Consider the following 16,885-nt stretch of genomic DNA (forward strand, 5'->3'; position numbering starts at 1 on the left):
TAAAACAATGTAACACCAAGAAAAAAACCTATTTGAGTGCATTCAACATGAGGTAAGAACACATTTAAACAATATACAGCCATTTACCTTCACTGAATTCATCTAGCAGCTCTTCCTTGGTCCAATTACATGAGGTTATTAGAAAAAAGCCTTTCACTTTCAATACTCTGGAGAGAGATTTCACATACTGCTTCCTCTTCTCAACTGCATTGTCAGGATTAAGGCTTATGGCATCAAAAGTCCCTTTGTCAATACAAATATGATATCCAGACAACTTTGCAGAAGGGTTCAAAAAGTCTTCTACCTATATTAAAAATCAATGTCTATGTGAAACAATCCACACACAATCTTTACTGAATTTAAGTAACAATCTGTAAAAAGTGATAGATAAAAGGAGCAATTAATTACAATGGCATTTTACATATAATAAACATATTTTCAACTTTACAGCTTTTATGTGCTTCATTCCAATATCATTAAAGCTAAGATTAGTAAGCAAGACTGACAGTGTTTCCTGGACATTCCAAATCTCTACAAATTTGGAAACAAATCAAAGCCAGGTGTACTGCCTAATAATACCAGCACATAATGGAGGTCACAAGCCTGGTTTATGAAAAAGTTATTTTGTTGAAAAGCAGAATATTTGACATATTTTTTAAAATGACAAAAAAAATCTCAAACTCAAATAGGTCACTGGAAATATGATGATTTTTAGCTGATATTACTAGTTGTCTGACCTGAAGTAAACATGGTAAATCAAAAGATGTATTGCCTTGACTCAGCAGCTTACAAAACAACTACAACAAATAGTACAAAGCTTAAGAAATTAAAGGACTGTTTAAACTGCAATTACCTAACTTTTCAAATATCACGTATTTCAGATTTTGAAAGTCATGTATCATTCATCTCATTCATTTTCAATAACTTACTGATACTTCAGAAGCATCTGGAATAGTGATCTGCCTCAGTTTCATAAAGTATTCAAAATAATTTGCCAACAAAATTAATTCTGAAAAGCTACTTTGAAAAATTAAGCAGTTAGTTTGTGATTATTCACATAAACTTAACAAAATAATTATAAATGGTGTATTATCTAAAACTTCGTTACTGTTTGATTTTAAAATGTGTATTGTATGTTTTCATACACTCAAACATAGGTTTCCCACTCCCACCCCACATCATTACACCTGAGGCAAAATAATGACTACCATTCGTAAGAGTCAAGTCTGGACAAGTTTCTATCCTAAATGCCTGTATAAAATTATTCATGTATACAACAAATAGTTCATAGACACCTATGACATACAGGAACATTTCAGGCCCTGGGACTATAACTGCAAACAAATCAAAAGATCTCTGTATGAGAATATATCTCATATTCTCTAAAAGACGAGACAAACAATAAATAAGTTAACCAAATTATTTCAGATAAAGTGCTATGAAGAGAAAAAATAAAGACAGTGAGTGATTAGGAAGAAAAATGTTTTGAAAAAGTAGCAGGCAAGACCTCTTTAAGAAGGTGATATTTGAGAAGAGATCAGAATGATGAGAATGAGCCAAATAAACTAACATCTGGGGCAAGAACATTCTAGGCAGAGAGCAGCAGGAATAAAGACTGGAGGAAAAAAAGGCTGAAACATATCAGGAGCAGAAAGACAGCCAGAGTGCCTAGAGTATTGGTGATAAAGGGGTAAAAACCAAGGGGCTCTGTAAGGCTGGGTGGGGGTTCAGATTCCATTCTAAATGCAATGGGGAAGTGCTTGGAGGCTGATTTACATTTAATAAAAATAACTCAGAACTGGGGCTCTGTAACAACCTAGAGTGGTGGGATGGGGAGGGAGGTGGGAGGGAGGCTCAAGAGAGAAGGAACATATGTATACCTAGTGTTGATTCATGCTGATGTCTGGCAGAAACCAACACAATATTGTAAAGCAATTATCCTTCAATTAAAAATAAAATAAATTTAATTATATATATATATAAAATAACTCTGGATACCCTGTGGTAACGGACAGCAGAGTGGCAAGAGTGGAAACGGGAAGGCTAAGTAAGAGGTTGCTGATGGTGGCTTGGATCTAGGAAGCAGCAGTGGAAATATCAAGGAATGACACATTTTCTCAACTATTCTAAAGATAAAACCAACAAAATTGGTTCTAGGATTATTTTTTCAGCAGCACCTCACAGCTTTTGAGATCTTAGTTTCCCAATCAGGGACTGAACCCAGGAGAGTACTAAGTCCTAACCACTGGACCCCCAGGGAATTCCTGGCTATTAAATAAAAAGGAAAGAATGGGATGGGGATCGGAATGAGTGAAAAGGCTAAGGGAGAAACCAAGAGTTTCATTTTGGACTAATTAATAGGCTATTAGCTATCTAAGTGGAACTATAGAATATGCAGCATTTCTATAATTCTAGAGTTCAGAGAAGAAGCCTGTGATAAAAATGTAAATGCAAGTGGCATCATCTCCTCACAGATCAGAGGGCAAAATAAGTAATCTTTGGGGCATTATACCACTTTATGCATTTACAAATTTTTGATCTGGTTGATCCAAAGTTAGCTATTATTCGTGTGTATTTGCAAAAAAAAGAGAGACAGAAAGGCAAAATAAACATACTTGAACACAAGAGGAAGAGAAGAAAATAACTTCCCCAAACTGACTAGACTGAAAATTTTAATACTGTTACTTAAAAAGTTATCATTTTGGATTATTTATGATTGATCCTTAATTTATGAGTTTAAGGATATCAGAAAATTAATACACATCAGAAACATTTAAACTTTATAACTTTTTATAAATAAAAATAACAATGACAGCAATATAAATAATAGTTACCTTCAACTTAATGTTAGATAAACCTTCTTTTTCTATAATACTTCCAGAAAGCTGTATTGCAGACGGAGAGTAATCAATTCCAGTAACATCAGAGAAACCCAATTTTGCCTGGAGACAGATAATTTTATACTTTAGTTTTCTAAAATTTTAAATACTGTTTTACCTATGAGTTAAAATATTCTGTTAGGACCCAGACTGTTTTCTTCTATTAATATATCAAATGACATATGCCCTCTAATAGTATAACATGTTTAAATTTTATTATAGAATCTAAATAGAAACTAAAAGTTTAACTTCATATAATGTGACAATTTATTTGCTTTTACCATATTTGATTTTTCAAAAGAAACTCATTTTCTCAAAGACAATGAGAATATATGTATATTTCTGTCCTAAAGCAGAAAAAGGTAGTATTAATTTCCAATGCTGATATGCTCCAATTCACACATAAACCTATCATAAATTTTTCTTAACACAATTAAGTTACATGAATAAATTAAATGCATATGTAATAAGTCTTTGCTTTTAAAATTTTTCCTAGAGTGCAGTTATAAATCATGTAATTCTCCACCAACCCTGTGATTATTAACCACCTTCCATTTGTACAATATTTTTCATTTTTAAAATAGTTCACACATTCCAGTAGACTTTTACAAAAAACCTGTGGTATACCGGGCAGGTATTAATACCCCCAAAGAGTTAAAGAAAGCTCAGTGAACTAAAGAGTTTTGAAACTGAACCTGCAATCCAGCTGTTTACTAACCACATTAACCCATGTAAGGGTGCGAGTTGTGAGAAGCCTAAGGCAGAAAAAGCATGATGGCCTCTGGTCTTCAGCCCTAACTATGCTGAACATTGTCAGACCATTCAGGCTAAAGGCAATTTCAAAGGAAATCTGAAGAAGAAAAGAAGTTGCAAAGTAAAGTGTAGCCTGAAATTCTCTTCCTGCTCTTTACCAGTCATTTAAGACTTACCTAGACTTTTCAACCCTACGTGACTGATTCCTAGTCTAAACTCAATCCAACAATTATTTTCCACAGAGCACTTTTTTTTCTCTTTGATCACTTTTATTTTCAGTCTTAAGATCTAATATCAAAAAAAAAGAATCTAATATCCCTTCTTTGATGCCAACCTCCTATTTTTTTAGTGATCTCAATCCATATTCTTTAACAGCTTCGTTTTCTCCCAGTTTCCCTCATTTCCTTCTCTATCAGACCTAGAATGCAGGATGATTCCATCAACTGACTCTAACCAGTTCCTTCTTCTCCATGCTTGTTTACTCTTCCTTTAGACTTTATAAGAATCATACACAGACATTTTAAGTTTCTAGAACATTCACTCTCAAACTATTGCCAACATTTTTCACATTCAGTTTCTGGCACTCAGTGAGAAATAAGCAGACATTCAAGGAAATAATAAATGACCAAAAACTAAGAGGGAAAAACTTATATTAGGAAAAGGCCCAAAGGAGATTCAAATAAAAGAATGATCAGAAACAGATACTTAATGCAACTTCCCTATCAGTACAGTGGTTAAGACTCTGCACATCCACTGCAGGGGGAAGCCCTGGTAGGGGAACTAAGATCCTGCATGCCACAGTCAAAAGCAAAAAACAAAAAAGAATGAAACAAATCCTTAAAACACTGAAATAAATGACAATCTGGGGGACTGTAACAGAACTGAAACCTATAACAAAGAACCATACAAATAAGAGAAATTTAAAATGAAATAATTAAGAAATTCAAGGGTGGGCTTGATGGCAGACTGGACACAAAAAACACAAAAAATACTGAAGTGGAAGAAAGGTCAGAAGAAAATACCACTGTTAGGCACAGAATGACAGAAGGATGGAAAATTAAAAATAGGGAAGAACAAAAAGATACAATATGGCACAGAGTATTAAGATCTAAATACATATGATGGGAGTCTTAGAAAAGGAGGAAATAAAAATAGGGCAGAAGAGAAAATGACATATGACTGAGAATTTCTTAATTCTGACAAAGTATCTGAAACCACAGATTCAAGAAGCACTGTAAACTCAAGGCATGATAAAAACAAAGATAATACAGTATAATATATATCTGACACAATATATAATTTATATTATATACAAATAGCATAATATATCTGATATATAAAACAGAAAAATCTCACAATCATTCAGGGAGTGGGGTGGGGGATACAGTATGACAGATTACCTTCTAAAGACTAACAATAAGACTGATAAGCTAACAATAAGTCAAAGAATGGAAGCCAGAAAACAGTGAAAGGAAAATGCCAATCTAAAATAACATACCCAGCAAAAAAAATGTATGTGTGTATACACACACACACACACACACACACACGTACATATCTCCATCAGAAAGCTGGGTGATCACTGCAAAGAGCACCAAATATGAGCAATGATTATTAGCACCACAAAAATACAGGAAACCAAACATTACATACCACCTATTACATTTATTTATTTAAAAACTGAATTTGATAAAAATCTGTGGATCAGAGGTAAGCAAACCTTCTCTTTAAAGGAACAGAGCATAAATATTTCAGGCTTGGCCCCTCACACAGTCCGTCACACCTGCTCAGCTCTACTACTGCAGCACAGAAACAACTATAGACAAGATGTAAATAAATGAACATAGCTGTATCCCCTGTTATAAAAACAGGGGAATCCTAGATTTGACTCATAAACTATATAGTTTGCTGAGTCTTATTCTGGATCTATTCTGAACTACAGAAAACAGAGGGGACAAAAAAATATGTTTAAATGGTACTACAAAGATGCAATAAGAGGAGCCATCCTGCAAGGCCACGAAGATGAGCCTGCTCTGCCTCTCCGCAGCCCTTCCGGTCCTCCTGGGCGCCCTGGTGGCCGGCACCCCAGAGGGTGACGACAGCAACAAGGACAGCCTGCGCCCTGCCTTCTGTCTGCAGCCTCCATACACCGGTCCCTGCAGGGCCATGTTCACCAGGTATTTCTACAACACTGTGTCCGGGCTCTGCCAGACCTTTACTTACGGCGGACGCAGAAGGAAGCAGAACAACTTCCTGAATGAGAAGGAGTGTATCAGCACCTGTGGGGGCTGCAACAGGGCCCAGGAGAGTCCGGCAACTGTGCTCCCTGAGATGCTGAAGTCCTAGGAGGCCCCACACGGGGCTTGGCTGCGGCTGCTTCTGAGCAATTTGAGTATCCTCTGCTTCCTTCTCAAGCCTAACCTCCTCAGCAGAACCCTGCCTCTCTCTTCACTGCAACCTCACCCTCACCCCGCTTCCCAACGTCACTGCTCTTCTTGGAGGGGGCAGCGGGGAAACTTGTGGTCCAGCCCTGAGCCTTAGTGGTGGCAGAAGTCTTTTCAGTAAAGAAGCCCCCTTGCCCCACAGTGATGTTGCATATTTGTTTATGGCTTCAACCTCTGGCCTTATATCTAAAAAATTCATTTTCTAATTAAAAAAAAAAAAGATGCAATTAGAAAGTCCACACCATGGAAAATCATTGGGATTAATCAACTACCTTCTACAACAAATAAATCACCAAGTTAAATAAACAAACGATATACAGAGAATTTAAAAGAGCCTTAGGAGACTATCAACCAACTGCAAAATATGGACTCAACAGCAGAATGGAAATGACAGAAGAAAAGTCAATGAACTTGAAGACACATTATGCTAGTTATCAAATCTGATCCACAGAGAGAAAAATAATTGGAAAGAAATGAACAGCGCTTCAGGGACCTGTGGGACAATAAATACAGAGGCCTAACTGATAGTTACAGACTCTCAAAAGGAAAGAATGTTATTGAGGGGGGAAAAGATTTTAACACATAGAGCCTGAAAACATCCCAAATTTGACAAAAGACATAAGTTCTTAGATTCAAAAAGATCAGTGAACTCCAAATAGGATAAGCAGAAAGAAATCTAAGCCACGGTACATCATAATTAAACTGCTAAAAACAAAAAAGAAAATGGAAAAAATCTTGAAAGCATCTAGAAAAATGATGCATTACTTACAGGAACACAACAATTCAGACAACTGCAGATTTTTCATAAAAAACGATGGAGGTTCGGGGACCTCCCTGGTGGTCCAGTGGCTAGCACTACATGCTCCCAATGCGGGAGGCCTGAGTTTCATCTTCCTGGTCAGGGAACTAGATCCCACACACCGCAACTAAAGATCTTGCACACCACAAGGAAGATCAAAGATCCCATGGGCCACAACGAACAGCCGGCACAGCCAAAAAAACAAGCTATGGAGGTCAGAAAGAAGTGACACAACATTTTTAAAATGCTGAAAGAACAATTAATTCAGAATTCTATATTAAGCAAAAACATCCCTCAGGAATAAATGTGAAATGAAGACATTTTCAGATGAAGGAACATTAAGAAAGTTTCTAGCCAGCAAAGCTACTCTAAAAATCATCCCTGAAGGAAGTTCTTTAGACAGAAAGTAAACAATATTAATACCAGAACAAACAAATACACACACTCAGAAGATCAGGAATGAAGAAAAAACTGCAAAAGTATCCTTACTTACTTAACTACTACTAACTACTATTCTCCTTTGAAAGGAGAATACAAAGGGTAATTACAGTATTATCCAACAGGATTTTCAACATATATAACGATAATATTTAACACAACTACAATATAAAGGAGGGAAGATTAAAAAACTCAAATGTTGTAAGGTTTTCCACATTCCACTTGAAACAGTAAAATACTGATTCTAAGAAGATTGTGTAAATAATGTATATTATAATCTGTACTAAAAAAGCTCCAAACACATTAAATGTTGTTCAGTCACTAAGTCGTGGCTGACTCTTCTGCAATCTCATGGACTGCAGCGTGCCAGGCTTCTTTGTCCATGGGATTTCTCAGGCAAGAATACTGGCACGGGTTGCCTTTCCTTCCCCAGGGGATCTTCCCAACCCACAGCAACCACTAAAAAAGCCAGAGATATAGTCAAATCCTTGGAGCAACCACTAAAGAAACGATACAGACACATTTACATAGATATATCTAATTAAAATGGAATACTAAAAAATGGTCAAATTAACCAAAATAAGCAGGGAAGCAGAAAGGAAGAATGAAAAACAGAGGTAACAAAGAGAAAAAAATAATAAAAATGGCAGACCTAAAGGCAAATTGGAAGTGGTCAAACAGAAGATGGCAAGAGTAAACATTGACATTCTAGAAACCAGTGAACTAAGATGGACTGGAATGGGTGAATTTAACTCAGATGGCCATGATATCTACTACTGTGCACAGAAATCCCTTAGAAGAAATGGAGTAGCCATCATAGTCAACAAGAGAGTCCAAAATGCAGTACTTGGATGCAATCTCAAAAACGACAGAATGATCTCTGTCCCTTTCCAAAGCAAACCACTCAATATCCCGGTAATCAAGTCTATGCCCCAACCAGTAACGCTGAAGAAGCTGAAGTTGAACGGTTCTGTGAAGACCTACAAGACCTTCTAGAACTAACACCCAAAAATGATGTCCTTTTCATTATAGGGGACTGGAATGCAAAAGTAGGAAGTCAAACACCTGGAGATGATGCTGTGAAAGTGCTGTACTCAATATGTCAGCAAATTTGGAAAACTCAGCAGCGGCCACAGGACTGGAAAAGGTCAGTTTTTATTCCAATCCCAAAGAATGCTCAAACTGCCACACAATTGCACTCATCTCACACACTAGTAAAGTAATGCCCAAAATTCTCCAAGCCAGGCATCAGCAATACGTGAACTGTGAACTGCCAAATGTTTAAGCTGGTTTTAGAAAAGGCAGAGGAACCAGAGATCAAATTGCCAATATCCACTGGATCATCAAAAAAGCAAGAGAATTCCAGAAAAACATCTATTTCTGCTTTATTGACTACGCTAAAGCCTTTGACTGTGTGGATCACAATGAACTGTGGAAAATTCTGAAGGAGATGGGAATACCAGACCACCTGACCTGCCTCTTGAGAAACCTGTATGCAGGTGAGGAAGCAACAGTTAGAACTGGACATGGACCAACAGACTGGTTCCAAATAGGAAAAGGAGTACGTCAAGGCTGTATATTGTCACCCTGCTTATTTAACTTATATGCAGAGTACCTCATGAGAAATGCTGGGCTGGATGAAGCACAAGCTGGAATCAAGACAGCCGGGAGAAATATCAATAACCTCAGATATGCAGATGACACCACCCTTATGGCACAAAGTGAAGAGGAACTAAAGAGCCTCTTGATGAAAGTGAAAGAGGAGAGTGAAAAAGTTGGCTTAAAGCTCAACATTCAGAAAACTAATATCATGGCATCTGGCCCCATCACTTCATGGCAAATAGATGGGGAAACAGTGAGAGACTTTATTTTTGGGGGCTCCAAAATCACTGTATTTGGTGATTGGAGCCATGAAATTAAAAGACACTTACTCCTTGGAAGTAAAGTTATGACCAACCTAGACAGCATACTAAAAAGCAGAGACATTACTTTGTCAACAAAGGTCCATCTAGTCAACGCTTAGTTTTTCCAGTGGTCATGTATGGATGTGAGAGTTGAACTATAAAGAAAGCTGAGTGCTGAAGAATTGACGCTTTTGAACTGTGGTGTTGGAAAAGACTCTTGAGAGTCCCTTGGACTGCCAGGAGATCCAACCAGTCCATCCTAAAGGAGATCAGACCTGGGTGTTCATTGGAAGGAATGATGTTGAAGCTGAAATGCTAATACTTTGGCCACCTGTTGCTAATAACTGACTAACTGGAAAAGACCCTGATGCTGGAAAAGATTGAGGGCAGGAGGAGAAGGGGATAACAGAGGATGAGATGGTTGGATGGCATCACTGACTCAATGGACATGAGTTTGGGTAAACTCCATGAGTTGGTGATGGACAGGGAGGCCTGGCGTGCTATGGTTCATGGGGTCGCAAAGAGTCAGACATGCCTGAGTGACTGAACTGAATTGAACATCATATTTAACAGTGAAATATTAGACGCTTTCCTCTTACAACAGGCAGTGTTAGAGGGCTATCTGCCTTCATGATTTCTATTCAACGATGACCTGAAGAATTCACAGCATTTTAATAAATAAAATATTAAGAATGGAACAGAAGAAATACCACTATTGTTTACACATGACATTACAGTCTTTATGGGAAATCCAAAAGAATCTATAGGACCTACTGTATCCCTATGGAAACTCTACTCAATATTATGTAACAACCTAAATGGGAAAAGAATTTGAAAAATACATACATGTACAGACATAACTGAATCACTCTGCTATACACCTGAAACTTTACTCCAATATAAAATAAAAAGTTTAAATTTTTTTAAATTTTAAAAAAGAATCTATAAACCAACTATTGGAATGAATGTATGAATCACTGGATACAAGATCAATATAAAAATCTGTTGTACTTATACGTAAGAGCAATAAACTATTAGAAAATGAAATTTTAAAAGTGTAACAATAGCAATTACAACAACAAAAAATCTAGGAATCAATCAAGGAAAAATATACAAGATTTATACAGAAAAAACAACAAAATACTACTGAGAGAAAATTAAGAACTAAATAAATGGACGAATTCATAATGTTCATGGATTCAGAGACTCAACATTATAAAGATGTAAATCCTTCTCAAACTGATCTATTATATATCAGTTGGATTTATTCCCTAAATGCATTTAAACTGAACAGAATAAAGGAAAAAATTCACATGATTATCTCAATAGATACAGGAAAAACATTTAAACAATAACAACACACACATACTTAGCAAAGGAGAAATAGGAGGAAGCTTTGGTCTGATAACAGAGTTATCTACAAAACTAACTTATGAAACACCAAATGTATTCTCTGAAAGGGGCAAAAAAAGACAAGGATGTCTTCTGTCACAACTAACTTTTTATATTCTCCCAAAGATCCCAACCAGCGTAACAAGGGGGAAAAATTACAAAAGATTGGAAAGGAAAGATTAAAACTACCATTATTTAAAGTTTACACAATTATATATGTGTGTGTGTGTTAGTCTTTCAGTCTATAAAAGAACCTATAGTTAAATTATCAGTCTCGAAGGATAAATCATTAGCCTCTACATGTAAGCTACTAAAATCCAAAGAATCCACAGGTAAACAACAGAATGAATAAGTAAAACTGTGATATAATCATACAAATAATCATGTACAGCAACAAAAATGAATGAACTCCTATGAGCAACAAGTTGAGTGACTCTCACAGACTGCTGAGCGAAAGACACTGGAAAGAACACACTGAAGACTTGCATTTATATATCCAAAATAGGCAAATTAGTCTATGCTGTGATAACCTTGAGAGAGGAGGAGGAATAACTCTGAGAGGATTAGTAGGGAATTCAAGGGGGGTTTCTAGAGTCTGTAATATTCTACATCTTGATTAGCGTGATAGATCTATTCACTGTGATAATGCACTGAGTCATACTCGTTTGGTTTGCACACTTTAATGTACATATGCGACACCCCAACATTTCAAAAAAATTATTACAAATTTTTCTAATCATATTTCATGGCTTCAAACATTTGAATGGCTCCCCATAGCCTAAAAGCAAAATCCAAGCTCTTATGCATGGCATATGATATGGTTCCTACTTTTAATCTAATCCTCTGTTCTGTCTATCCCACAATACACTTTATAATCTAATTTACCAAATTATTTAGAGGGCCAGAACATGTTATGCTGTTTCAAACCTTCATGCCTTTAGATACTGTTTTCACTTCTTGAAATTCTCTCCCTCTTTACACTCTACTCACACTCAACACACAATTTTCACCAATCTTGGATATTAGCTCCTCTAAGACCCTTTCTCTTCCCTCTTCCCCAAATCACTCCCTTTAATCACTCTCTTTCCTATACTCAGCATATATATTATTGCACAGACCAAGCTATAGGATTAGTTATTTATATCTGTCAGTCTATCCTCTACTGTACTGTGAACAACTCAAGCACCAAGGTCTAAATTTTCATGTTTCCAGTGCTGAGCACAAGGCTTGGCAGGTAGTAGTCACTTAATACGTTTGACTGTTATGTATATATCCTTACAAACTAAGACAGTAAAACTCAAAGATGAAGCCTGTCTTACACTTCCTCCACAGCACTTGGCACTATAGGCATGTAACAGCGACAGTTTAGCTAGGAGCAGACCCTGCACCAAAACTTAGTTCCATGGACAAAATGCTCTTTTCAAACCATATGCAAAACACCCTTCAAACCATGTGCTCACCTGAGAAGAGGGATACATGTTCTACTGGAAGTGCAAAATATCATCTTCCTTTTATATTGCAATACATACAGATTTTCATAGTTTTGAGCTAGAAGAAACCCATAGAGATCCCCTAGGTAAAATCTTTAAGAAAGAACTAAAGCTGAGAAAAGAAAAAAAGAGCTTGTTCAAGGTCGAGACTATAGCAAGGACCAAGACTAGAACTCGGATCCCCCGGATCCTCATTTAGTGCTCTCTCACAACCCACTCAGTCTCGTTTCATACTATGTGACTCTCAGACTACGTGGCATGACAGCTTTACTACTTTAGAGTTAGACTGCTAGTATCCCTAGTTGCAAGATTTTTTTTCCTAATTTCATTGTTAAATTTGGCTCTAACACATGAATATTAATAGTACCAACAAGTTCAACCAGGAAAACACCATTTCCAGTTCCAATATCAAGCACTGAAGCATCCAATGGAATCTTATGTTTCTGCATCCACCTTATTAGTCGAGTCATACTCTCTTCTCCAAACCTATTAGAAAGAAAGAATCAGTCAGTCAAACTACCAAGGGCTAGAGAACAAAGGTTACAGCTATATCCCACCTACACAGCTTATTCAATACGCTCAATTAAGGTTTTTTTTGAAAGAAATACTATCTGTAAACTTAATCTTCATCTCTATTATTAAGCAGAAAACACCCCCAAGAATAGAACAGAATGGATAAGGTCGATATGTTACTTATCAACATTTCTCTACATCAGCATTAACATTTGTACATGTTGTTGGCTCAAAACTGCATTGTTATTGAAAACAGACAATTATAGAATCAGGGTCATTTCCTAAGACTGTCATCAAATTTATACCTAGGCCATTAAAAAAGAAAAGAGAGTGATTCTTTAAATCTACCCATTTAAGCCAGACTCAGTCCAAGGTTCCCAAGATTTTTACTTTCTCTGGGATAAGCACTTAAAAGATACACGCACACACCAACATAACCTTCTGGATCATAATCCCAGTACTTTTTCTGACTCACCAGATTTCTCCTGTATCTCCGTATTCTTGGAAAGTTTGCAGTTCTCTCTTATAGACAGCATCCCAACTATATAAATAATCAAATGCAATGCAAACTATTGAATTAAACTGTATTATGAATTCAATGTATATTTCTCATACATTACTGGGATAGTTATGACAGAAATTCAAAACATTATTAGTGTTGACATGTGCACATCGCTCAATCTCTTAACATCCTCCTGTTTAAATGTATACATGCAAAGCACTTAACAACAATGCCTAACACTAAAAACGGTGATTTAGCTTAAAAAATACAAAAGAGTATCCGTCCAAGGATCCGTAAGTCCCAAACACAAGTCCAAAACTGTACAGGCAGTATCATTACAGTACATTTCAGTCTCAGGTGTAGAGATACGAGAATTTTCTACCAGTGAGGTGATTACTCACAATGGAATGCATCAAAGATAAGCTCCGCTTAAAAGTTAGCTTTAAGTTTAAAACTTACTCTTACTCCTTTCAAGGACTCCTCCCCCATAGACGGCCGCCTCTTCCTACTTCCTGTCTCTAGAATCCCTGGTGTCCCTCCCAGTTACCTCTCATCCTTACCTTTCCCCAGGGTCACTCATTCATCCATCTACTAACCCACTAAATGATTACTGAGCTTGGGTCAGATCGCTTTCTCCTACCCCAAGATGCCCACTGTCTCCTCGCTTCCTCCTTAGACCATCCTCGATTCCAACCTTCCCAGCTTCCACATCCCTGCCCTCCTCCACTGAACCTTCTCAGGTCCCTAGCCGGGCAGTTGTCGCCCAGCCTCCTACCCTTGCCCACCAGCCCTACTTGTCAGACCCACGCTCTTTCCCTTTCTTCAGTTCAGTCGCTCAGTCGTGTCCAACCCTTTGCGACCCCATGAACCGCAGCACACCAGGCGTCCCTGTCCATCACCAATTCCCGGAGGTGGCTCAAACTCATGTCCATTGAGTCGGTGATGCCATCCAGCCATCTCATCTTCTGTCGTCCTCTTCTCCTCCTACCCTCAATCTTTCCCAGCATCAGGGTCTTTTCCAGTTAGTCAGTTATTAGCAACAGGTGGCCAAAGTATTAGCGTTTCAGCTTCAACATCATTCCTTCCAATGAATATTCAGGACTGATTTCCTTTAGGATGGACTGGTTGGATCTCCTTGCTGTCCAAGGGACTCTCAAGAGTCTTCTCCACCACCACCCTTTCCTCGAGCCTACCCCCAAAAGCTTAAGACCCCCTAAAAAAGCCTACCCAGGAGCTTTAAGGCCCGCCCCGCATCCCCATGGGCCCCTTAGACGTCAAAGTCTTTGAAAGGTCTGTTCACAGTGTGGCCCTCCGGACTCCATCCCTAAGGTCCCCCTGATTCTCTCCCAAGGCGGCCCTTAGGGCTTCCACCCATCAAGCCCCGCTCAGGCTCTCCCCATCTTCCGGGGACCCCCCCCACCCCCACCCCCACGTCAGGGCCCCATGTCTCCGTCCCCGCTCCCCGGGCCCGGGCCAGACAGCCACGCTCATTCTCCCCTGCCCCGCGCCACACTCACTGCTCTCGGGTCCCCAGCGCAGACGGGACAAAGCCATCCCCTCCGCGGCCGCACCCTAGGGACCGCGCCGCGCCTTCCGCGCCGCCACCGCCGCCGTCGTCCGCGCCCTCGTTCATCGCGCTCCGCGCCCCGGACGGCCGTTGGGGCCGCCATAGAGATGCGGCGCGGGCAGAGCGGACGGGCGGGCTGGCGCCTCTAGGAGGCGGGAGGCCGCCCTCTCTACTGCTCCCGGCCCCCGCGGGGTCGGCTGTCTTGCGCTCCTCCTGACGCTGCCTCGGACCCTAGCCCAGGAGTGCATGGGGCTAGGCCTCGCCTCGGTCCCCCCTCGCTCCAGCCAGCGTCAGACTCACCCACTGCTTCTGGGTGCCCGGCGTTATGCGCACGTTAGATATGGGGACGGCTGTTTGTGAGGGACTATTCAAGCGATTGCAATTTGGAAAAAGCCCGGCGGTGGGGAAGCCACACCAGATAACTAAGCTGACGCTGTTCAACAACCCACACGTACAGATCACCTCATCTCTCCACGTCGTGGGCATATCTGAGAAATGGGTGGGACGGACCATCGCAGTATTTGGCATTCCTGCCCAAGGCTAATTCCATTTGTGGCTGGCATCCTGCCTTGAAAATTAGCATTTTGGCCTCTTCTGACTTGACGTCATTGGTGAACTTTATGCCAGGTGAAATGAATGCCCTAGGGTCCCCCACCCCCACCCTTTCCCTCCCGCCCAAGTAGGCCAACCACGGATATCAGGAGAGCTGAGTGAGAAGAAAGCTCTAAGTGAAGTCAAAATGCTGTCTCTGCTCTGCTGCTAAACAGGCACCTGGTCCTTTCCAAGACCCCTAACCTCTGTGTGCTTCAGCTTCCGCAGGAGCACCTCACTGGGGAAAGACTGCTCCTAACCAGTGAATCTGAGATTCAGCCACCTCCTGGTGGGACAGATGCTGGGATTTTGCAGCATAATGCCAGAGATCTGGTGGGCCAAAGGTCTAGGGGCACACCTGTAGCAGCCACGAAATACTGCTAATCTGATATCCTAAGCAAGAATCTCAAAGGCTCCTAGCAAGGCTGCCTTCCAAGCAAGATGCCTGTTTCCTAGGCCACGTCTCTGTTGACCTGGCAGGCAGAAGCCCGTTAACAAGTCCCTGAAGGTGAGCGGCATCAACAGTTGCCTTTCCAGCTCACAGAAATCCCAGTTAGGACCACATGTGCATACCCTGTGACACAAGACATCCCAAGATCTTCAGGCAAGTGCTGGTGGTAGAATACAGTAAAAGACAGATGGGAATCTATGTGTATAGTGATTAAAGAACTCAAGAAAGTGCATAAGTAACCTTATTACAGAGTAATAAAACCACCAGATGCCACAGTCAATTAGGGCTGCCCTGAGTGAATGGTTGTTTTGATCTTTTCTAGACTTGATGCTCAATGCTGGAGAGAGTGAGCTTGAATGTGACTGAGTGGGTCTTAAAAGGTTTTAGGTTCTAATTAAGAAGCGCCCATGAAAGATAAGGCTCTCTTCAATCTGATGTCTTGCCAACACTTAAGATGTTTTTGCTCTGTGTGATGAATGCTGTAAACAGTTGTTGGTATGGAGCCCTGGGAAAAAAAAAACACGATTTATACAGAGTTCCTTCTTTGGCTCCAGGATTACTGTGAGTGTCTAGCCCTGAGTGGGGCACCACCTCTGATCTCCCAGGACAACGTTCCTGGTGGGGGGATGGAGAAGCTGGATCAGAGCAGAGCTGCCCATCACCAGGGAAAAACTGGAATGTGCCAAGGAACACAGTTCCTTCTGCCAGGTGCAAGTTACACGAGACAGGAGGGAGGCCCTGAGTGTACTTTGGGTTGCCTGTGTCCCTCTCACTCTGCCAGTCCCTGCAGCTGGAGCCCTGCTTACCTACAGCTTCTCTGAAACTGTGCTTTCAGGCATTCTCAAATGCTGCCCAACTGGCAAAACAACAGTCAGATTCCAGGTGATCCTGGTTAGGGTCAGAAGGGATGGATTCTCTGAGAGGGTAGCACTGAGCGAAAAGCTAAAAGAGTTTGCCACAGGCTGTGTCCCCAGGGAAGCAAACTGTAAGACTGAGATGAACATGGAAGAAATTAGGGACTGCTCTCAAGATCACCACCTATTGGGGAAAAGAGAGAAGCAGGGTTGGACAGAGGAAGTAGTCAGGCTGGGGTACCATCACAACGGAGCCTTGGCTAACACCCTCTCCCCTGACACTGTGAAGCTGGGATGATCCTTTGGAA

General features: G+C 40.0%; 1 protein-coding gene across 6 annotated transcripts in view; it reads right to left on the reverse strand.

Moving 5' to 3' along the window:
- The window catches only part of EEF1AKMT2 (EEF1A lysine methyltransferase 2), a 28,986-nt gene extending 14,181 nt beyond the window's left edge, over positions 1–14,805 (reverse strand). For 5 of the 6 annotated variants that reach the window (XR_006345452.1, XR_006345449.1, XR_006345451.1 and 2 more), the window contains exons 1-5: positions 14,632–14,797; positions 13,088–13,153; positions 12,471–12,585; positions 2,835–2,942; positions 88–304 (exon numbers count right to left, since the gene is read on the reverse strand). Coding sequence is in view for 2 of the 6 variants with exons in the window: in XM_043926479.1 (XP_043782414.1) it covers positions 88–304; positions 2,835–2,942; positions 12,471–12,585; positions 13,088–13,153; positions 14,632–14,747 (622 nt within the window). In the remaining 4 variants the exon portion in view is untranslated. Of the gene's footprint in view, positions 1–87; positions 305–2,834; positions 2,943–12,470; positions 12,586–13,087; positions 13,154–14,631 lie in introns of all 6 variants that reach the window. The other variant, XM_043926481.1, reaches the window with a different exon arrangement.
- Positions 14,806–16,885: the final 2,080 nt, after the last annotated feature.

Source organism: Cervus elaphus, chromosome 15 (assembly GCF_910594005.1).
Source record: "Cervus elaphus chromosome 15, mCerEla1.1, whole genome shotgun sequence".
In the NCBI taxonomy this organism is placed as follows: Eukaryota; Metazoa; Chordata; class Mammalia; order Artiodactyla; family Cervidae; genus Cervus; species Cervus elaphus.